General features: G+C 48.2%; 1 protein-coding gene across 1 annotated transcript in view; it reads right to left on the reverse strand.

Moving 5' to 3' along the window:
• The window catches only part of MBTPS2 (membrane bound transcription factor peptidase, site 2), a 136,798-nt gene that overhangs the window by 12,852 nt on the left and 100,244 nt on the right, over positions 1–23,702 (reverse strand). The window contains exons 7-8 of the mRNA XM_069761474.1: positions 19,992–20,172; positions 5,549–5,643 (exon numbers count right to left, since the gene is read on the reverse strand). Of these exons, the coding sequence (XP_069617575.1) occupies positions 5,549–5,643; positions 19,992–20,172 (276 nt within the window). The remainder of the gene's footprint in view (positions 1–5,548; positions 5,644–19,991; positions 20,173–23,702) is intronic.

The following is a 23,702-nucleotide window of genomic DNA, read 5'->3' on the forward strand; positions in this document are numbered from 1 at the left end:
TATAATCAAGCACAGTATGTGTGTATATTATACGTGGCTTTAATAACTGCTCATTGTGCAGATATGCTGACATATTACATTCCCTGTGTTTCTGTTGACTCCGCAATACTGTACAATCAGTGTTGGTGCTAAGTGTAAAGGTCAGCGACCATGGTACATATCCAATATGAATCCACAGACACATAGACACGTGATAGTTTATTCCAGGTCAATCATCCCAGACAGATAACGTCACTTTTTATCAGCATTTTTATCTGTTTATCAACATACAGATCTTTTCCAAAAGTATCTGAAATATAGCACGGCTATAATAACTAATCTGCAAACACAGATATAATGGTAGACATGTACAGTATCAATGCTCTCAGTATATACATAGAAATAGTCAGATACAAACACGCATGTCTAATGCTGATGAGCCGCATCTTGAACAATCTGGACTCCACTTTTCCTCCTTGTATTAACTCTCTGACATTATATGTTACTGTGTTTCCATATTCTGATTCTCCTATACACAGACACTTTGCATCTACGGCAGAGGAAATAAGTATTGAGCACCAACAATTTTCTAAGTAAATATTTTCTAAAGATGCTATTGAAATATTAAATTCTCTCCAAATGTCGGTAACAACCCATCTAATCTTCACAGGCAAAGAAATCAAACCATAGATGTCCATAGATTAAAGGGAATCTGTCACCCCCCCGGGACATACTGTGGGGGAAAAGAGTATTTGATCCCTTGCTGATTTTGTAAGTTTGCCCACTGACAGACATGGACAGTCTATAATTATAAGGGTAAGTTAATTTTAACATTGAGTGATAGAATATCAAAAATAAAATCCAGAAAAATCACATTATATAAATTATGTAAATGTATTTGCATTTTGCAGAAATATGTATTTGATCCCCTACCTACAGACCAGTTAGATGCTCCTAATCAACTCATTACCTGAATTAAAGACAGCTGACTTTAACAGGTGCCACACAAGAAACGTCTCATGATGGGTAAATCAGTGAGCTGTCTCAAGACCTTTGCAACCTTATTGTTGCAAAACTTACTGAGGGCATTGGTTACAGAAGAGTTTCTAAACTATGGAAGGCTCCAGTAAGGACTTTTGGGGCCATAAGTGAAAGTGGAAGTGAAAAGAACATAATGTCATCATAATCTGGCCACGACCAGGTGCTCCTGGTTCAGACAGAGGAGTGAAAAGAATTATCAGAAGGGGTGTTCAAGAGCCAATGACCACCTGTGGAGAGCTAGAAAGACCTGAAATCAGCAGGTACAATTGTTTCAAAGAAAACTATAAGTAATGAACTCAACCTCAATGGCCTCTATGCACGCTCACTAAGCAAGACTCCATTGCTGAACAAAAAGCTTGTTGAAACGAGTTTAAAGACAAGTCTGTGACATACTGGCAGAATATAGTCTGTTCAGATGAGATCAAAATTGAACTCTTTTGATGCCATAATAGACACCATGTTTGGAGGCAGAAAGGCACTGCATATCACAACATGTCATTAACAACATACCAACAATGAAATTTGGAGGTGGAAACTTCATGGCGTAGGGCTGTTAATCAGCATACGGCACTGAAAAACTTCATATGATGGAAGGAAAGATGAATGGACAAATGTACTGAGACATTCTTGAAAAAAATTTGCTGCCATCTACCAGGATGATGAAGATGAAACGAGGGTGGACATTTCAGCAAGACAATGATCCCAAACACACAGCCAAGGAAACTCTCAATTGGTTTCACAGAAAGAAAATAAAGCTACTAAAATGGCCCAGCCAATCACGTGACCTGAATCCAATATAAGCTCATAGAAGCCCACGTAAGCTTCAGGACGTGAAGAGTGTTTGTGTGGTAGAATGAGCAATGCATGCGACTAGCTTCTCCATACAGGAGGCTTGAAGTTGCCACCACTAACAAAGGCTTTTGTGCAAAGTATTAATTACATTTCAGTAAACGGGTTCAAAACTTTTTCCCTGTGTAATTTCTCATTATTAGACACAACTTAATTTATGGACATCTATGGTTTGATTTCTTTTCCTGTGTGGATTGGATGGGTTGTAACCAATATTTGGTGATAATTTTTTCATGTCGACAGCACCTTTCCTTTAGAAATATTTTCACTTAAAAAATTGGTGATGTGTTCAATACTTATTTCACCCACTGTATGTCTAGGACTCATATACCAGAGCCATCTAATAATATTAATATCTAACTAGCTATTGAACCCGTTCTACGCCCGGGTGGCGAGCATTTATATTGGTATATGGTCTCCATCCTGGTATGTGCTGCTCCATCCTGCGTCCCCATCCTGTCATGTGCTGCTCCATCCTGCGTCCCCATCCTGTCATGCGCTGCTCCATCCTGCGTCCCCATCCTGTCATGTGCTGCTCCATCCTGCGTCCCCATCCTGTCATGCGCTGCTCCATCCTGCGTCCCCATCCTGTCATGTGCTGCTCCATCCTGCGTCCCCATCCTGTCATGCGCTGCTCCCATCCTGCGTCCCCATCCTGTCATGCGCTGCTCCCATCCTGCGTCCCCATCCTGTGATGCGCTGCTCCCATCCTGTGATGCGCTGCTCCCATCCTGCGTCCCCATTCTGTCATGTGCTGCTCCATCCTGCGTCCCCATCCTGTCATGTGCTGCTCCATCCTGCGTCCCCATCCTGTCATGCGCTGCTCCATCCTGCGTCCCCATCCTGTCATGTGCTGCTCCATCCTGCGTCCCCATCCTGTCATGCGCTGCTCCATCCTGCGTCCCCATCCTGTCATGCGCTGCTCCATCCTGCGTCCCCATCCTGTCATGTGCTGCTCCATCCTGCGTCCCCATCCTGTCATGTGCTGCTCCATCCTGCGTCCCCATCCTGTCATGCGCTGCTCCATCCTGCGTCCCCATCCTGTCATGTGCTGCTCCATCCTGCGTCCCCATCCTGTCATGCGCTGCTCCCATCCTGCGTCCCCATCCTGTCATGCGCTGCTCCATCCTGCGTCCCCATCCTGTCATGTGCTGCTCTATCCTGCGTCCCCATCCTGTCATGTGCTGCTCCCATCCTGCGTCCCCATCCTGTCATGCGCTGCTCCATCCTGCGTCCCCATCCGGTCATGCGCTGCTCCCATCCTGCGTCCCCATCCTGTCATGTGCTGCTCCATCCTGCACCTCCATTCTGTCATGTGCTGCTCCCATCCTGCGTCCCCATCCTGTCATGCGCTGCTCCATCCTGCGTCCCCATCCTGTCATGCGCTGCTCCCATCCTGCGTCCCCATCCTGTGATGCGCTGCTCCCATCCTGTGATGCGCTGCTCCCATCCTGCGTCCCCATCCTGTCATGCGCTGCTCCATCCTGCGTCCCCATCCTGTCCTGCGCTGCTCCCATCCTGCGTCCCCATCCTGTGATGCGCTGCTCCCATCCTGTGATGCGCTGCTCCCATCCTGTCATGTGCTGCTCCCATCCTGCGTCCCCATCCTGTCATGTGCTGCTCCATCCTGCGTCCCCATCCTGTCATGCGCTGCTCCCATCCTGCGTCCCCATCCTGTGATGCGCTGCTCCCATCCTGTGATGCGCTGCTCCCATCCTGCGTCCCCATCCTGTCATGTGCTGCTCCCATCCTGCGTCCCCATCCTGTCATGTGCTGCTCCATCCTGCGCCCCTATCCTGTCATGTGCTGCTCCATCCTGCGTCCCCATCCTGTCATGCGCTGCTCCATCCTGCGTCCCCATCCTGTCATGCGCTGCTCCCATCCTGCGTCCCCATCCTGTGATGCGCTGCTCCCATCCTGTGATGCGCTGCTCCCATCCTGCGTCCCCATCCTGTCATGCGCTGCTCCATCCTGCGTCCCCATCCTTATGTGCTGCTCCATCCTGCGTCCCCAATCCTTATGTGCTGCTCCATCCTGCGTCCCCATCCTTATGTGCTGCTCTATCCTGCGTCCCCAATCCTTATGTGCTGCTCCATCCTGCGTCCCCATCCTTATGTGCTGCTCCATCCTGTGTCCCCATCCTTATGTGCTGCTCCATCCTGCGTCCCCAATCCTTATGTGCTGCTGCATCCTGCGTCCCCATCCTTATGTGCTGCTCCATCCTGCGTCCCCATCCTTAATGTGCTGCTCCATCCTGCGTCCCCATCCTTATGTGCTGCTCCATCCTGCGTCCCCAATCCTTATGTGCTGCTCCATCCTGCGTCCCCATACTGCCTCTGACCCGCTCGGCGCCGAGTGCTGGGGGGCCTGAGCAGGCGGGGACACCGGCGCGCTGTGGGGGTCAGGTGCCGGTATCGCCGCCAGCTCAGGCCCCCCAGCACTTACTATATTCACCTGTCCTGCGTTCCAGAGCTGGGCGCCGCCATCTTCCCGGTCTCCTGGCCGTGACTGTTCAGTCAGAGGGCGGCGCCGGCGCGCATTAAGCGCGTCATCGCGCCCTCTGAACTGAAGGTCACAGGCTGAAGACCGGGAAGATGGCGGCGCTCAGCGGTGGAACGGGGACAGGTGAATATGGCCGATACTCACCCTCCTGGCGGTCCCTGCTTCTCTGTTGGAGATCGCGGTGTGCGTTCAGTGTGAACGCACACCGCGATCTCCCGGGAGCGTCACTCTGTGAGGCCCAGACTGCGCCGGCGCTTGCGCCTGCGCAGTCTATAAAGGCTTCGGACAGAGTGACACTCCCAGCATTATATTATAGATACCCAGATAGCAGTACACAATACAAGACTCTAGCTCTCTAACTATGTCATCACGAGGCGGCACGAACTGCAGATACTCCAGGGCAAGGATTCCCATGCCAATTATAAGGGTATGTTTTTACAGTCAGGAAACACTTATAAATCACCAAGGTGTCCCACAATGCAAAGATATTGGTACTTCTCAATACATATAACACTAGAGTAACCACTAATAAGTAGTCAGCTCAATGAAGCTCACCAATCATGAAGTCATTTAATATTTATTAGAAATATATAAAAGATCCAAATAACCACTTAAAGAATACTTTAACACAGACAATAGCCCCAAATCAGAGGGGAACATCCACCCACAGGCCAGCACATATGGACTGATAAAAAAATCTATGAAAATTAATAACCACTGGCAAGGAAAGCTGTACCATAAAGTTAGCCAGGACTGGAACACCTAAATCACATAGGCACACACCTATAGTACCCATCAGATCTGTGTCTGTGTTAAAGTATTCTTTAAGTGGTTATTTGGATCTTTTGTATATTTCTAATAAATGTTACATTTTAAATGACTTCATGATTGGTGAGCTTCATTGAGCTGACTACTTATTAGTGATTACTCTAGTGTTATATAGTCAGGAAACACTGCGGGTTTGACGCTGCGTACAGCCGCAGCGTCAAACCCGTAGCGTCCAGGTGACACCTCTCCATTACTAATGGGCTTTATGTCACCTTGCAATACAAGCAGCAAGAACAGCAGGTGTGTGGGACCCCGAGTGATCTGTTTCTGAAAGTAACCAAGTTCTGGAAACCCCCTTTAAACAATATATTTAGGCCATACCTTATTGACTGGTATAGTAAAGGCTTACCTGCTGACTGTAACCACTACTACTGTAGGAGAAGCATATGTCAGAAAGACTATTGTTACTGCAGCACTCCACGGATCCATCCAGCCGTCTGTACACTGAAATGCAGGTAATCATTGTTAATGACTACTATTTCCCAGAACACATATGTTGGTAAGCCATACCTTCCTTACATCTTCCCAGCTCCTCTGCCTTAAAAGGAATCTGTCAGGTGTTTTTTGTGTAGTATACTAATAGTATCCTGAAATAGGGCTTGGGCAGCCCTTTCGGGATATGTAACTTTTATTTCCCCATGTATTCCTGTGGGTTACTGTAAGAGGGTGTTTGAGATTATGTGCGGGAAAAGGATGAATATTCATTTGCCATTTATTTGAGCTTGACTTGCCGCTGCGAGACAGTAAATTTGTCCAGGGCTCTTAAAAGTATGTATATCTCTGAGCATATCACTGATATCATTTCTAGCACTAATACAAACTGTGTTGTTTCACATGTTTCTAATCATTTCATTACTCACCACCATAGACAAACCCCATCCCTTCAGGTTTTTGGTATATAGAGAGTTAAAAGATCTAGCAGAGGAGGTGATACAGGAGATTTACTGACCAAAAAAGCCTTTTGGATTTACAACCTAGGTACTCGGGTCCGAGATGGTCTTAACATGTGTAAGGAAATTATGTTCCACTATTGATTCAAGACAGGCTGTTATATGTATAATTTAATTGTTTTTAATAATTTTCTAGTTTATTGTTTTTATACTGCACTTTTGCATTTCACACCCATTATGCAGATTTTCTAGGCTGAATGTGCTATGTGTTTTTTTTATGTTCATCTGTTTCCAATTTGGTGAGAGCTTAGGGTATGTGCACATTTTGCGGATTTGGCTGCGGATCTGCAGTGGATTTGGCTCTGCGGATCCGCAGCAGTTTTCCATGCGGTGTACAGTACCATATAAACCTATGGAAAACCAAATCCGCTGACCCATGCTGCGGAAAATTTATTTTCCGCAGCATGTCTATTCTTTGTGCGGATTCCGCAGCGTTTTACACCTATTCCATTATAGGAATCCGCAGGTGTAAAACCGCAGGCGAAATCCACACAAAATCCGCAGAGAACCTGCAAGGAATCCGCAGGTAAAACGCAGGAAATTCTGCGCAAAAATCCGCAATGGAATCCACAACGTGTGCACATACCCTTATAGGGCTCTTTCATTTTGGCTTCATTAGCTTTGAGAAAGGACGCTGGAGTGCATCTGAAACGCGTACCTGCCACATGCCATATCCAAATTTTTCAATAAGGGATAAATTTTTTTCAAATTGGAGCTGGCAACCATTATTTTTCTGTATGAGAATGTACATGTGTGTGTTTTGTATGTGTATATATTACACACTGTGATGCAGTGACCCCTGTAACAGGTAGGGGGCGCTGCATGGTCTCCCCAGTATGCGCACGGAGGCGTATTGAGGCCGTGCGTGGCAAATGTGTGCATGGATGTGATGGTGAGACAGTGTCTGGAATTGTGGTTAATGGGAGGTATGTGTCACAGGGATGGATGCTCCCTGCGATGCAACCCGGAGTATCTTGTCTTTAGAGCGCATGAGCACTGAAGATGTCATTTAGTGCACCTGGGTCCGGGTTGCGGGTAGCTATGAGAGATGGGAGGGTCTGGCTACCCACATACCTCACTCTGAGTGGGGGTGCTCACTGTATCTTTTTCCCTGCAGGTGTTTGAGGACCTGCAGTGATGTCATGATCATGTGACCAGCGCATGTGATGTTACCTCACCTGTGGGTGTGGTTAGAGGCTACCTAAAGGAGGTGTGTTAGCACATGGTAGTGAGTGTTTGGGAGTCTGCAAGTCTGGGCAGACTTCCATGTGTCCTGGCTGGACACTGCAGAGGGGCCCTGTGTATGAGTGACCTGTGGAAGCCTGTGTTGCTTCCTGGAAAGCACATGCTAGCGTGGGAGGTCCTGGGAGTAGGACTGGATCCCTGAGCAGCGCAGTGGAACTTGGGGAAGCTACAGACCTCGGTGGGTCTGGACTGACTGAGATATGCCGCAAAGGCAAGTTGGTGATCCCCGTTTGGCAGCTTCTCCAGAAGAGAGGACTGACAAGGAGTCAGCTGGTGGAGCAGGAGCTCCCGTAAGGTACCTTCATAGACTGTTGGTCCTTATTGTGTTATGAACTGTGTGGTAACCCACGGCAACTGGTCAGGAGGACCATCGTGTTTAGTTGCTGCAACCTGTGTTCTATGAACTGTGTGGTAACCCACGGCAACTGGTCAGAGAGGGACCAGCGTGATTAGTTGCTGCAACCTGTGTGATATGAACTGTGTGGTAACCCACGGCAACTGGTCAGGAGGACCAGCGTGTTTAGTTACCACAGACTAAGGTTCTGAGACTTAATGTGAAGGTAATGTGTTAACGAATGGACTACATGTAAGACAGTGAAATGCAACTTGGCTTACGATGCGGTTTATGCTGTACAAAATAAACCGTATGGACTGTTTTGTTTGAAAAAAATCGTGCCCGAGTACGTCAATCCCGTGCCAAGCGAGTAATCCCCTACCCGTTAGTAAGAGCAATCTTACATATGGTGGAGAATGCGGGCATCATTCCAGGTGGCACGTACAGAGTTAATTGCTGTGGCTCGGCGTGGCCACGAAGATGGCGTCTAGCCTGTAACTCGGCGGGGTCCACGAAGGTGACAAGCGGCTTGCTGTGGATCGGCGGGTCCACGAAGTTTGCGGTGGAGCCGTGCAGAGCCTTGTGGAGCATAGCTTCAATTGCAGCAAGAGGTTCCGCAGCAGCCGGAGCAGCAGTGGCTGTGGTGTGTCGTCGGCAGCCGGAGGTGCCAGTTATATGTGTCTGCAGCGGGAGCTGTGGCAATACCAGCAGGAGCTGGTGAAGTGACATATAAAAAAAAAAAAGAAAAAAATTTTTTTTATTTTTTTCCCCCTTTCCCAGATCGTGCAGACTCTTAAAGGGCCAGTACAGGCCCAGAGACTAAGTGGTGTACTGTGCGAACTGGGGCCTGAGTGCCGTGGGGAAGTCCACAGAGTGTACCCCAGGGAAGGGAGTGTCCCTAAAAGTGGGCAGGGACCCAAACGGGGATGGCTGCCCAAAAGGGGGTGGAGTCCCAAAAAGGGGTGGTAACCCAGATAGGGGTAGTAGCCCAAAAAGGGGTGGAATCCCAAAAGGGGGCTGTAACCCGAACAGGGGTGGTGTCAAAAAACAGCACTTGCCCAAAAGGGGGCGGAACCAAAAAAAGGGGAGGCGATCAGTGACGAGTCACGACTGTGTCCTTTTTGGCTGGATGGAGAGTGTGTGCAGGGGTTGTTAGACCCGGGGAGGGAAGTGTCTTTGCTGAGGACCCTTCCAGGAAGTTCTGTGTCACCTGGGACAAAGGCGAAAATAGGTGGCATAAGTGGGGACGCTAAAGGTCTTCAGGTAGCCACTCTCTACATTGTCGCAGCTGATGTTTCCACGTACCATAAGGTGGCTGTAGTCCCGAACTTGCCGTGTCCTATGGTAATAGGACAAGATTTGGAAGCACTGTGGGACTGGTGGGAAAAAGGTTAAGTGTTTGTGGAAATTATGTGCATGGGAGGTAGTAATGTTGTGAATGCGCCCCCTAGTGTGGACAGACCTAAGCTGGACATGCCCAAAGAAAATGGTGAACGGGCCCAACTTGGTGAGACAACATTGGCAGAAACACCTCCCAAGACTGATGGGTCAGGTATAAGGGTGACCAGAGGAAAAGGTGCGTCTGCCGAACTTACTGACCTGACGTCACCTGACATGTGCAACAATGTGACTGGTAATGATCTGGTAGATAAGCATGTGGTGGTAAAACAGAGTGGAGCTGACACCCGGTTAGAAAGCAACTGGAAGGTTCACCATGTTGGGGGGTGTGACACAGACTCCAAGGGTGACTGTGACATGACATGGCCAGTAACAAGTGCTACAATTGAGTATGATGTACCGGTATCAGAAATACTGACACAGGGGAACGACAGGGCTCCACAGGGTGAAGACAGGATGGCAGTGACAGCCATGCCAGAAATTGTGACCTGTTTAAGTGGGGACTGTCGGTTCCAGGAAGACCAATTGGGTGGTGGTGACTTCCATTCAGATGATGACACCAGTGGAAAAGAGTGCAGGAAGGCTGACTCAGGTACCGCTGGCATGTCTTCCTCCCGTCGCCGGAGACGTAGAAAAGGCAAAGGGGCTGAACCAGTTGCACGTTGTGAAGATGTGACGGAAGAGGGTGAAGGCTCCAGAAAATCTGGTGCTGAGGACTTGAAGTGTCTGGAGTACTTTAAAGTCCCAGTGGAACGGGACGAACCTAAGGATGTCACCGCTGAGACCCAAAAGAGGGCTGACGCTGACAGTGCAACGTCTGAAGGTACAGATGTGGAGGAGGCCACCAAAGAAGTGGTGCCTGAAGTAGATACCTCCTTAAGTGACGCATGCTCCACCAATCCGGAGGATGGGAGAAGCGAGATAGAGCTGCTCAAAGAGTCTCTCGAACAAGAAAAGGCCCTGAGACAAATGGCGGAGCACAGGTTGGATGAGCTGGAGAAGGAGGTCTCTGAGCTCAGAGGTCACCTGACAGTGTGGCACAGTGAGAATAAGGCCTTAGGCGAAAATGTGGTAGTGCTCCGAGAAGCAGTAAGAAGTCTTCTGTCAGAGGAGAAGTTACGGGTCCGAGACGTACAGCAGTCATCCCCGAGTGATAACAAGGCGGAGCTGCCGATACCCATCTTGGCAAAGGTTGTTGAGAAGGGTAAAACTGAGGAAGAGCTCGCGGTAAAGGCAGAACAAGACAGTTGCCCGGTCGTGACCGATGTCTTGATGGAAGTTCCGAAGGTAAACCAGGAGCCATCTGTTCATGAAGAAAATGAGACTTCATTCTTCAAGTGTGTTGTGGAGATACCCGAGGGCGTGCGGAGTGCATGTGCCAGTGAGGGTGCGCATGAGGCTTTTAAAAAGGCAGTGGAAGCATGTAGTGTGCACTGGGCACCAGAGACAGAACAGTTGGTGATTTTGTCGACTAAAGAAGTCACAATGAAGCGGGTGGCTATCCTGAGGGATATGCACCTACAATGTCTCCACACGAAACGGATGATCCTGTTGAGAAATGAGGAAGCTGCTCGACGTCTGGAGCTTGCGAAAGAAGCTCAAAAACGGCTAGGCTTTGTGGAAGAAGTCATCCTGGTACCCGGAAGTTTGGTGGGGAAAATCGTCGGAAGACTTGGGAGAGTGATGCAGGAGATAGTGAATAAATCCGGTGTGAAGAGACTGAGGATACCGGCTGATGACGAGGCCCAGGTCATGGGTGAAGATGGGATGGTTCCTTTCCTGGTTGTCGGTTCCAGAGAGAGTCTTAGGAACATCCGCATGCTCCTTGGGTATCGCGTGGCGTACCTAAAAGAAATCGAGCAGCTAAGACGTGAGAGGGAGCAGATCAATAAAGAGCTGCAGAAAATGCAAAACAGATGGCCGCCAGCATCATCTCACGAGTTAGAGAGGCGAAGAGGTTCGCTAAGGGCTGAAGGTCCTCAAGTTGAAGCGAACAGAGGACATAAAGACAATAGAAGAAATGGCCAGCAGAGAGGTTACAGAAAGAGGCCTGATGAAAGAGACAAAAGTAGTGTTGTCTCAGTTAGCTCAGGGCTGAGTGACTTAGGTGGGAGACCCGGTAGCGGACGTGTTGACAAACAGTCAGTCCAGACAGGTGGTATGGGTGCAAGGGGATTGCGACGCCAGATTGACCATGATGCCCAAACCCGACTGAGGGGGCCCTCTCGACTGGTAGGGCAAGGTGACTTGGGTACCCGGTCTCGAGGCCCCTGGGCTAAGACAAATGTTCAACCCCACAAGTTTGAACAGAGGGGGGGGGGGTATGTGATGCAGTGACCCCTGTAACAGGTAGGGGGCGCTGCATGGTCTCCCCAGTATGCGCACGGAGGCGTATTGAGGCCGTGCGTGGCAAATGTGTGCATGGATGTGATGGTGAGACAGTGTCTGGAATTGTGGTTAATGGGAGGTATGTGTCACAGGGATGGATGCTCCCTGCGATGCAACCCGGAGTATCTTGTCTTTAGAGCGCATGAGCACTGAAGATGTCATTTAGTGCACCTGGGTCCGGGTTGCGGGTAGCTATGAGAGATGGGAGGGTCTGGCTACCCACATACCTCACTCTGAGTGGGGGTGCTCACTGTATCTTTTTCCCTGCAGGTGTTTGAGGACCTGCAGTGATGTCATGATCATGTGACCAGCGCATGTGATGTTACCTCACCTGTGGGTGTGGTTAGAGGCTACCTAAAGGAGGTGTGTTAGCACATGGTAGTGAGTGTTTGGGAGTCTGCAAGTCTGGGCAGACTTCCATGTGTCCTGGCTGGACACTGCAGAGGGGCCCTGTGTATGAGTGACCTGTGGAAGCCTGTGTTGCTTCCTGGAAAGCACATGCTAGCGTGGGAGGTCCTGGGAGTAGGACTGGATCCCTGAGCAGCGCAGTGGAACTTGGGGAAGCTACAGACCTCGGTGGGTCTGGACTGACTGAGATATGCCGCAAAGGCAAGTTGGTGATCCCCGTTTGGCAGCTTCTCCAGAAGAGAGGACTGACAAGGAGTCAGCTGGTGGAGCAGGAGCTCCCGTAAGGTACCTTCATAGACTGTTGGTCCTTATTGTGTTATGAACTGTGTGGTAACCCACGGCAACTGGTCAGGAGGACCAGCGTGTTTAGTTACCACAGACTAAGGTTCTGAGACTTAATGTGAAGGTAATGTGTTAACGAATGGACTACATGTAAGACAGTGAAATGCAACTTGGCTTACGATGCGGTTTATGCTGTACAAAATAAACCGTATGGACTGTTTTGTTTGAAAAAAATCGTGCCCGAGTACGTCAATCCCGTGCCAAGCGAGTAATCCCCTACCCGTTAGTAAGAGCAATCTTACAACACATACTGTCACAACGTGTAAAGTGTGTGTGTATCTAATTCTGCGTCACAATGACTATACATACACAGTATGTGATTTGTTTTTCTGCAGACACTTTCCCTATTAACATCCTAGTATTATGATCTACACATAAGTATTTCACTAGTTTTTTTAGAAAACTCCAGTGTGAATGAGACATTATGCTGATAAAATAGGGATTTTTGTGTGGCCAGGAGGCTGACACTAAGTAAACATAAAAAAAGGTTTAGTTCCTCCTCCGTCGTATACACCCTGACACTGGCCGAAGGCGAACCCAGTTTGGTGTAAAAAGCAGTAGGAGAACAAACAAAAAAGTCAGCATTAACACAGAGACATGTCTAGCAACGACCCCACTGACTGGTAAAGTCAAATATCAAAAAAGAGCCATCTGGCTAACAGGGAGGGAGCAGTGTCCCCCAATGAGCGTCTCAAGAAAAGGATTTTACGGTGAGTAATACAAAAATCCCTATTTCTACTTCGCCTCATTGGGGGACACAGGACTGTGGGATGTCCTAAAGCAGTCCCTGGGTGGGAAAAAGACTCACTGGAGTAATATCCAGGCATTTGCCGCTTATAAGTGCACTACCGCTGCCTGATCCTTCTACCCAGACTTGCATCTGCAGAAGTCTGCGTATGGACATTATAGTGTTTGGAAAGGGTATGCAAACTAAACCATATTGCTGCCTTGCAAACCTGTTCTGCCGAAGCCTGGTGCCGAAACGCCCAGGAAGCCCCCACTGCCCGAGTGGAGTGTTCTCTGATTCCGGCCGGAACGACCATGTCCTTGACGCGGTAGGCCTCCTAAATAGCCAATCGTATCCACCTGGCCATGGTGGATCTTGAAGCAGCGAGACCCTTCCTGCGACACTCAGGGAGAACAAACAGCGCATCCCTCTGCCGAAAAGGTGCCATCCGTGAAATGTACCTCCTAAGTGCTCTCACTAGGTCTAGCGTATGGAGAGCTTTTTCCACACTGTGCGTTGGCACCGGGCAAAAAGAAGGTAAGACAATGTCCTCGTTAATGTGCAACGAGGAAACCACCTTTGGCAAAAAAGAGGGTGCTGGCCTGAGCACAACCTTATCCTGATGGAACCGTAGAAATGGAGCCCGGCAGGATAGAGCCGCCAGCTCTGATACCCGCCTAATGGAAGTTATGGCCACCAAGAACACGACTTTCCAGGAAAGGTAGGTCAAAGAGACGTCCTGAAGAGGCTCAAAAGGAGCTTCCTGTAAGGCACTAAAGACCAGGTTAAGGTCCCAAGCATCCAGGGGGGCTGTGTAAGGTGGTACCATGTGAGTGACTCCCTGTAGAAAAGTTTTCACCTGTAAATTGACAGCGATCCTGCGCTGAAAAAGAACCGACAAGGATGATATCAGTTTTCTGAGAGTACTTGGTGCAAGCCCCGGATCCAGGCCGGCTTGGAGAAAAGCAAGAATGTTACGGATGGAGACGCGTAGTGGGGAAAGCCCACGCTTTGGGCACCATGAAAGGAAAACCTTCCAGGTGTGATGATAAATACGTGCTGAAATGGATTTCCGGGAGCTAATCATAGTAGCGGCAACCTTTTGGGAGAACCCGGTCTGTGTCAGAATCAAAGATTCAATGGCCAGGCCGTTAAACACAGGGCCCCTAAGTTCTGGTGGTAGATCGGACCCTGAGACAGTAGATCTGGGCGTTCTGGAAGCCGCCAAGGAACCTCGGTGAGCAGCTGCACTAGGTCTGCGTACCATGACCGACGAGGCCAATCTGGGGCAACCAGGATTGCTGGGATTCCCTCTGTCTTGATCTTCCCGACTACCTTCGGGAGCAGTGCCAGAGGGGGAAACAGATATGGGAGACGAAACTGGTTCCAAGGTAGAACTAACGCGTCCACAGCGATTGCCTGTGGATCTCGATACCGGGCGACAAATGTTGGTACTTTGGCATTCATTCCGGAAGCCATCAGGTCCCCAGCGATGACATATTTGCCGAAAATATGGAGAGACCACTACCCGGATGCAAGGCCCTGACGACTGAGAAAATCCGCAGCCCAGTTTTCCTAGCCCGGGATGTGGACTGCCGAAATCACAGAGTGGTTCTTCTTGGCCCAGTAGAGGACCTGTTTTACCTCGTGCATGGCCGCCCTGCTGCGGGTACCCCCTTGATGATTTATGTAGGCCACCACTGTGGCATTGTCCGATTGAATCCGGACAGGGCGGCCTGCTAGAAGATGATGAAAATGCTGCAGCGCCAGCCGAATCGCCCGAAACTCCAACAGATTGATCGGGAGGGTTGACTCCCACGAGGACCAGCGTTGCTGGGCTGTGTGGTGGCAAAACACTGCTCCCCAACCGAGAAGACTGTCGTCTGTCGTGACTACCAGCCAATCGGCTGGGGGAAAGGGCTTCCCCTGTCGTAGAGAAGGACTCGTTGACCACCATGCGAGAGACTGTCTGACTTGGAGACACAGACAGCACCTGAGGTTGTGAGAGCACGGATTCTTGCCCCATGCTGCAAAAGTGCATGTTGGAGAGGACGGAGATGGAATTGTGCAAATGGCACTGCCTCTATTGCCACCACCATCCTTCCTAAGACCCTCATGCAGAACCGGATTGTATGGTAGATCGGCTGGCGAAGGACCTTCACCTCTTGCTGGAGGATCAGGACCTTGTCCCGAGGTAGGATTGTCAACCCATGTGAGGTAGATCATCCCTAGAAAAGTGATTTTCCAAAATGGTACAAGGGACGATTTCTTTAGATTCACCAGCCACCCTAGGCGAGAGAGTATCCAGAGTAATGCTGACAATTTCTTTGCAGGCCCGAAAAGACGACCCCTTGATAAGGAGTTCGTCTAGATATGGCAAAACGAGTATGCCCCGGGAATGCAGGATGGACACCACTGCTGCCATGACCTTTGTGAATACCCTGGGTGCGGTGGCCAGCCCGAAAGGTAAGGCTATGAACTTAAAATGTAGGCTGCCTACAGCAAAACGTAGAAATTTTTGATGCGAAGGAAATATGGGAATGTAAAGATAAGCATCTTGAATATCTATTGAAGCTAAGAATTCTCCCTTTTCCATTGCCGCAATGACCAACCGGAGAGATTCCATTCGAAAGTGACAAATGTTGACGAACCTGTTTAAACATTTCAGGTCCAGAATGGGCCTTACAGTTCCGTCTTTTTTGGGAACTATAAACAGGTTGGAATAGAACTCCTGAAATCTCTCTTCCTTAGGGACTGGAGTGATGACCCCGCGGAGCCGAAGGGATTCTACAGTTTTGAACAGGGCTTGTACCCGGGATTCTGAACTGGGGAGACGGGAGGTAAAGAACTGGCATGGGGGATGACTGACAAACTCTATCTTGTACCCTGAGGACACTAGTTCTCTTACCCACCTGTCGTGAACCACCGTGAGCCAGGACTGATGAAACAAGAGTAGACGGCCGCCTACTCTGTCGGTGGCGATCGGAGAACGCCTCCAGTCATTTGGCCGAAAACCTATGGGACCTAGATCCCCTTGACCTTGGCAGCTGGGACCGCGTTCTTCCCAACACGTTGGCCCTGTAGGAGATCTGATGATCTCTGTCCTGATTAGGTTGACCTGGGCCAGCAGGATTTGATGCTGGAGTCCACCTGGAGTTACGAAAGGATTTGAAACGAGCCTGAAACTGGCGACAAAAGGGTTGTTTAATCTTTTGCTGTGGGAGAAAACTGCTTTTCCCCCTGTGGTATCAGAAATGAGCTGATCCAATTTTTCCCCAAATAAATCGACCACCCTGTTATGGGAGAGTTGTAAGGGATTTTTTCGAGGTAGAATCCGCCCGCTATGTTCTCATCCAAAGAGCTCGTCTATTGGCAATTGCGTTTGCAGCAGCTAATGCTGCACTGTTCGCTGCATCCAAAGATGCATTGATCAGGTAGCTCTCAGCTAGAGCTATGATTTGACATCTCTGTCAATTCCGCTGGTAGGTCCCTCTCCTGTAGAGCCTTAGTTAAAGATTCTGACCAAGATGTCATAGCCTTAGCTACCCAAGTCGCCCCAAAAGAGGGCGAGAGGGCTGAACCTGAAGCCTCGAAATCTGAACGTGCCAAACTTTCTATGAGCCGAGTTGGATCCCTAATAGAGGAGCTGTTGGGAAGGGATAACAGCGTGTTAGAGGCCAAACGAGAAACCGGTGGATCTACCGACGGAGATTCTGCCCACTTCTTATGCAGCTAAGGGGCAAAAGAGTATCTTGTATTTAGAGCCTTTTGTCCCAAGAAACACCTATCCGGACGCTCTCTGTGATGTTGGACTAAGTCCTCAAACTCAGGGTGAGTGGAAAACACCCTATGAGGCTGCTTGATCCTCTTGAACGATACCTTATGACCCGAGGCCAAGGTAGATTCGTCCTCTATACCCAGGGTTTGGTTGACGGCCTCAATTAGACTGTCTACTGACTCCTGATAATCAGGTGCCTCAAAATTGAGGGACCCTTCAGAATCGTAGTCTGAACCATGTTCACTAATCTCCGCTGGTGAGGGTGAACGAGAGGCGGAACTCAAGGATGCAGATGCACCTGATGGACTGGGAGACGCTGTGTGGGTTCACTTCCCCCGCGTCTGCCTAGTGAGAACGCGGCCCCTGCAGGCTGGAGGCTCCAGCGAGTCGGAAGACCTTTCCAAGGTAGAAGAACCGCTGTCCCTGGCCCCGGTCAGGGTTTGAAGGGACTCAATTGCCTTGGTTAGGGATGCCATAGATTGCGACAAGGACGTGACCTATTCCGGGGGAGAAACTACGGTTTCTACCTGAGTCACAGGGGAGGGTTCCTGAGCGCGTTCAGAATCGCAGGCCTCACAGAGATGATTACTCTGGGCACGCAGAAAAGCGGACCGACAGGCTACACATGCGGTATATAAAACGTGTGAGACTTGATCCTTCTAGACTTGGTGATCCTGCTGATGCTATAAACAGCGTTTTAGATAGGCTGCAGAAAACAGATATGGCAGCTGTCAGGCTGGGGGGAGTAGCACTTACCCCAGTCTTGTGTCCCTGTCCGTCCTGTGGAACCTGTCACAGGGCGACGCAACCGTGCTGTTCCTTTAAAAAGGAGCGCTTCCTTGGTGGGTGGTCCTGCCGAAAATGGTGGAGTTTTCAGTCTGCGGCCTTTGGGGAGCAGAAGCCGGGGCCTAAATTTTTCCCCACGTTCACTCCCGGGATGCGGGAGGCAGGGCCTGAAGCCGAAATCACGGCCGGAAGGGGCCCTAGATTCCGCCCCTTCCTAGATTCTGCCTTAGATTTTTCTCCCATCCAGCGTTCGCCCAGGGAGAGGGAGGCGGGACCCGCCGGCCAATGACGTGAACGGAAGGGGCGGGACTTCTGCCCGCGGCCTGACACGGCAGACGACGGGAGCAAAAAATTACCCAGGACCTGCACAAGGATGAAGGGGGGCGGACCAGGCGCCGGGATCCCTGCGGAATGGCGCTGCCAACGGCAGAAAAAAACGCAGCGCCCGCTGTTCCAGGGATGCGTGCTGCTGCAGGAACCCTCCCAGCCCTCCCCCCCCCCCCCCCCTCACGTGATGGAGCTTAAGGTCAGAGGGAGGGCTATTTGAAAGGACGGTGCAGGCACCCTAACTCCATCTTCCCTTCAGGGGATGAAGAGAGGGACCGTCAGCCTCCATCCATCACCGCTGTCTGAGCATTGGTGATGCAGTGGAGGCCGCACAGACAGTCCATATGCACCTGTACAGCCTAGGGTTTCGTTACCTTAGGGTGGTCAGGGCTGAGTCCGGAAAGAGGTCCCACATTGCGGGAGAGGATACGTGGAGGCGACACTCCACGTGCTCGCCCGTTATTGGTTTGGGGATATCGGACCTCTTCAAAAGGGTCCGTCGCCCTATTTCATTTCCATTGTAAAGAGGAAAAATATGGAGAGTCTGGAAACCAGACTTGTGCCTCCTTCAGACACTAACCATAAACTGGGATCGCCTTCGGCCAGTGTCAGGGTGTATACGACGGAGAAGGAGCTAAACCTTTTTTTATGTTTACTTAGTGTCAGCCTCCTGGCGGCAGTAGCATACACCCACAGTCCTGTGTCCCCCAATGAGGCGAAGGAGAAAACAAAGATGTGACAAGTACACCTCAAAATAGAAATGTGAAAAAACAAATAACACTGTGCAACAAATTTCAGGGAAGTTCTTGTCCCCTGAGAAAAATTATTGTATCTTATAGATTTTGATATGTGCTCCAAAAGTCTGTATCACGTAAGGTTTTTAACACCTTCATGACGGAAGCTTTTTTCGATTTTTCATTTTCGGCTCTTCTTTCCAGAGCCATAACGTTTTTATTTTTCGGTCAATATGGCCGTTTGAGAGCTTATTTTCTGCGGGACAAGTTGTACTTTTGACCGACACCTTTGGTTTTACCATGTAGTGTACTTGAAAATGGGAAAAAAATTCCAAATGCGGTCAAATTGCAAAAAAAGTGCAATCACACATGTTTTTTTTGTTTGGCTTTTTTTGCTAGGTTCACTAAATGCCAAAATTGACCTGCCATTATGATTCTTCAGGTCATTACTAGTTCATAGACACCAAACATGTCTAGGTTCTCTTTTGTCTAAGTGGTGAAAAAAAATTCCAAACTTTGCTAAAAAAAAAAATACACAATTTTCCGAGACCCATAGCAACTCTATTTTTCGTGATGTGGGGTCGGGTGAGCTTATTTTTTGCACGCCGAGCTGACGTTTTTAATGACAACACTTTTGTGCAGATATGTTCTTTTAATTGCCCGTTATTGCATTGTAATGCAATGTCGAAGCAACCAAACAAATGTAATGCTGGTGTTTTGTTTTTGTTTTTTTTTATCGCTACGCCGTTTAGCGATCAGGTTAATTTTTATATTGATAGATCGGGCGATTCTGAACACGGAGATACCAAATATGTGTAGGTTTGATTTTTTTCTTTTACGGTTTTGTTTTGATTGGGGCGAAAGGGAGGTGATTTGAACTTTTATGTTTTTTTGTTTTTTTTTACTTTTGGCATGCTCCAATAGCCTCCATAGGATGCGAGAAGCTGCCATAGCGCGATCGCCCCTGCTACATAGAGGCGATGCTCAGATCAACTCTATGCAGCTGAATTACAGGTTTGCTATGAGCGCTGATCACAGGGTGGTGCTCACAGCAATCTGCCATCAACAACCATAGAGGTCTCGAGAAGACCTCTAGTTGTAATGGTAATGCAGCGATGACCCCCGATCACGTGACGGGGGTCAGCAGTGCGTGTATTTCTGGACCGGCGTCCGAAGTACATTTAAATGTTGCTGTCAGTGTTATAATGTTTCGTATTATTTCTCAAAAACCTTACGTGATAGGAAAAATCTGAAGTCATTTCCGAAATCAGCATGAAAAAATCTATCAGGAACACTCACAAAGGTTTTGTCCCTCGGACCAATTTTAACACAGTGTTTTTCTTAATGACTGATGGTTTGGCACTTGTTATTCTACCTCTGCTAGGGAAATGCAGCTGCTGGAGACTTGCAGTGGTGACGCAGAAGCCAGATTGGGGCTTTAAGGAGACGTCAGACAGACATTTATGCCAATCATCCACACTTCTGACTGGACAGTCTTGAATGTGAGTTATGATGTCTCGGACAAACAAACCTCTTGGTCCACTTGCTGGAGATTCCTTTAAAGGAAAAAATGGCATTGAAAAAAAATCATTCAATGAAGACAGTTATGAATACATGTCTGTATGGCCTACAACATTTTTCTTTTGTTATGGATCAAAGAACTAAAAAACAAAACTATCATCCTTTAAGTGAACTATAAAGCAGACATGAGTTTACAGTAGCCCAACGTGGTATAGGACGCTGAAGATGAAGCTTTGAAGGATCAGGAGCCACATTAAAGGGCAACTGTCATCAGTTTTATCATATCTAATATATAAAGCTGAATGTGTGTGTGTATGTGTGTGTGTGTATGTCCGGGATTGGCATCTGCACCGTCGCAACTACAGCCACAAAATTTTGCACAGTCACACGTCTGGACCCCGAGAGCGTCATAGGCTATGTTGTGAGGCAAAATGTTAACCCCGCGCATTCCAATGCACCAAACAATTTTTCCCCTATCTACATAATGGGGAAAAAAATGAAAGGAAAAGTGTTGGAGGCGTCGCAGCTACAGCCACAAAATTTTGCACAGTCACACGTCTGGACCCTGAGAGTGTCACAGGCTATGTTGTGAGGTGAAATTTTAACCCCGCGCTTTCCAATTCACCAAACAATTTTGCCCCTATCTACATAATGGGGAAAAGGGAAAGGAAAAGTGTTGGAGGCAAATTGACAGCTGCCAGATGTGAACAAGGAGGACTTAAAGAGAGAGAGCGATGGCGCCAAAGAGTATATACCGTACAGTTGCTAAGTTGGGGCCCCGACATGGGATACTCCCCACACATGGGGATATGAACACACACACAAAATGCGCCACACACTACCACGTGCTTGAACACATATTACCCTCAGCACACATTTCACCACACATACACCAACCTCGCCACATAAAAGTCGAAACACAAAAGTCGCCGCTCAAAACTCGCCACGCGCAAAACTCGCCACATCCAAAAACTAGGCTCACGCAAAACTCGCCACAAGTGCAAAACTCACCTCATGGAAAACTCACCACACGCAAAACTTGCACACGTGGAAAAACATGCACAAAAGTTGCAACACATGCAAAAATTGCCTCACACAAAACTTGCACATACTCAAAACGCACCACACATAAAACTCACCACGCGCAAAACTCGCCATGCGCAAAACTTGCTGCACACAACTTGCTACACTAACCTGTCACATGCAACTCGACACACAAAAAGTTGCCACGCATGTTGCCGCACAAAACTCATCTCACAAAAGTCGCTACATGTATGTCGCCACACGCAACTCAACACACACAACTTGACAAACAAAACTCGCCCTAAAACACACACAAGTCTGGTATTATCCTTCAAAAATAAAAATCTGATTAATAAGCAGACAAATTACAAGACCAACAAATGTACCATATAGGAAATACGGCAGCTGTCAGTCACATGACCTGTCTATTATGTGTATGTGTGAGCTAATATATACTGCCGGGGGAGGGCTTCCTGTTGGCTGGGGATTTATCAGGCTGCCAATTTAGCTTACAAATACTGAGGTAAAAATACTGAGCAAATAACATGTGAACGAGGTCTAATACAGGAGGAGATGACATACAGATATATACTATATACAGGGGAGATGACACACAGGTATATACTATATACAGGAGAGATGACACACAGGTATATACTATATAGGGGAGGAGATGACATACAGGTATATACTATATACAGGAGCAGATGACCTACAGGTATATACTATATACAGGAGGAGATGACACACAGGTATATGCTATATATAGAAGATGACATACAGGTATATACTATATACAGGAGGAGATGACACACAGATATATATTATATACAGGGGAGATGACACACAGGTATATACTATATACAGGAGGAGATGACATACAGGTATATACTATATATAGAAGGAGATGACATACAGGTATATACTATATATAGGAGATGACATACATGTATATACTATATACAGGGGAGATGACACACAGCAGGTATATACTATATACAGGGGAGATGACATACAGGTATATACTATATACAGGAGATGACATACAGGTGTATACTATATATAAGGGAGATGAAAAACATGTATATACTGTGGTGAAAATGAGAGGTGTAAGGTGAAAATGAAAAGGTGTGAGTACAAAATGAGAGGCGTGAGGAAAAATAGTGGAGTGATCGGAAAATGACAGATGTGAGGTCGAAATGACAAGTGTTAGGGGGGAATGAGAGGAGTGAGGGAGAAAATGAGAGGTGTGAGGGAGAAAATGAGAGATGTGAGGGGGAAAATGAAAGATCTGATTGGGAAAATGAGAGGCGTGATGGGAAAAATAAGAGACGTGAGGTGCTATAACTAACCACAGATATTTACAATGCCCAGGCAACGCCGGGCTCTTCAGCTAGTATCAACTAAAACTAGCACTTTATTCAGCTCATTCCATAAATGCCTATATAACCCTGACTTCCCCTCTATACCACACAAAAACCTTTTTAAGTTCTCCCGCTGTGACGGTCGGTGTGTGGTTTCGGGCCTCTCCATCCTTTCCCCAGGCTGCTGCTCGCCATCCTCCTTCTTAAATTGACGAGGATGACCCCTCACATCATCCAAATTGCTGGGCGAAATCTTGCACCTGCGCACAGAAATCGCGGTTGGCGTCTGCACACTATCCTTTGACCTACCACAGGCGCATGCGCACTTATGTTTTCCGCTCTGCCTGCAGTAGGGCAAACCACAGTGTGCAGGAACGAGCTGTGATTTCACCCGGCAATGTGGATAATGTGAGGCATCATCCATGTCAATGAAAGAAGGATGATGGCGAGCAACAGCCGAGGGCATGGATGGAGAGGCCCAAAACCACGCCCAGCGGATCGGACCGACAGGATTACCATACAGAGTTGGAGTACTTAAAAAGCTTTTTTGAGATGTATACGGGGGAAGTCAAGGCGTTAAATAAGCATTCATGGAATACAGCACAGGCGCTGAATAAGGTGATTGTTCTAGTTGTTATATGACAAAACTGGAGACAGGTTCCCTTTAAAGGTGGTGACTGGCTCGAATATTGACAAAAGAGCGATCTACAGTCAAGTACTGCCTAATTATTCTGTGTGCAGGAACGAGGAGGATCTGTCCACATGCCAAACAGGACTTAATATTACAGCGTGTCAAAGTAGACCTTGTCTCTCAAGGAAAGGGAACAGGTATGAAGATATACTAGTCTGTCCACTGTATAAAGAAGAACTGTACACAAAAAAAGGAAAACAGAAAGTAAACACACATAGTAATAAGAACAGGTGTACAAAATACACTATGTGGCCAATACACAAACACACAGTGTCTATCACCACAACTGTAAGGGTATGTGTCCACGTTCAGGATTGCATCAGGATTTGGTCAGGATTTTCCATCAGTTTTTGTAAGCCAAAACCAGGAGTGGATGATAAATACAGAAGTTGTGCATATGTTTCTATTATACTTTTCCGCTAATTGTTCCATTCCTGGTTTTGGCTTACAAATACTGATGAAAAATCCTGACCAAATCCTGATGCAA

This window comes from Ranitomeya imitator, chromosome 3, assembly GCF_032444005.1.
Source record: "Ranitomeya imitator isolate aRanImi1 chromosome 3, aRanImi1.pri, whole genome shotgun sequence".
NCBI lineage: Eukaryota > Metazoa > Chordata > Amphibia > Anura > Dendrobatidae > Ranitomeya > Ranitomeya imitator.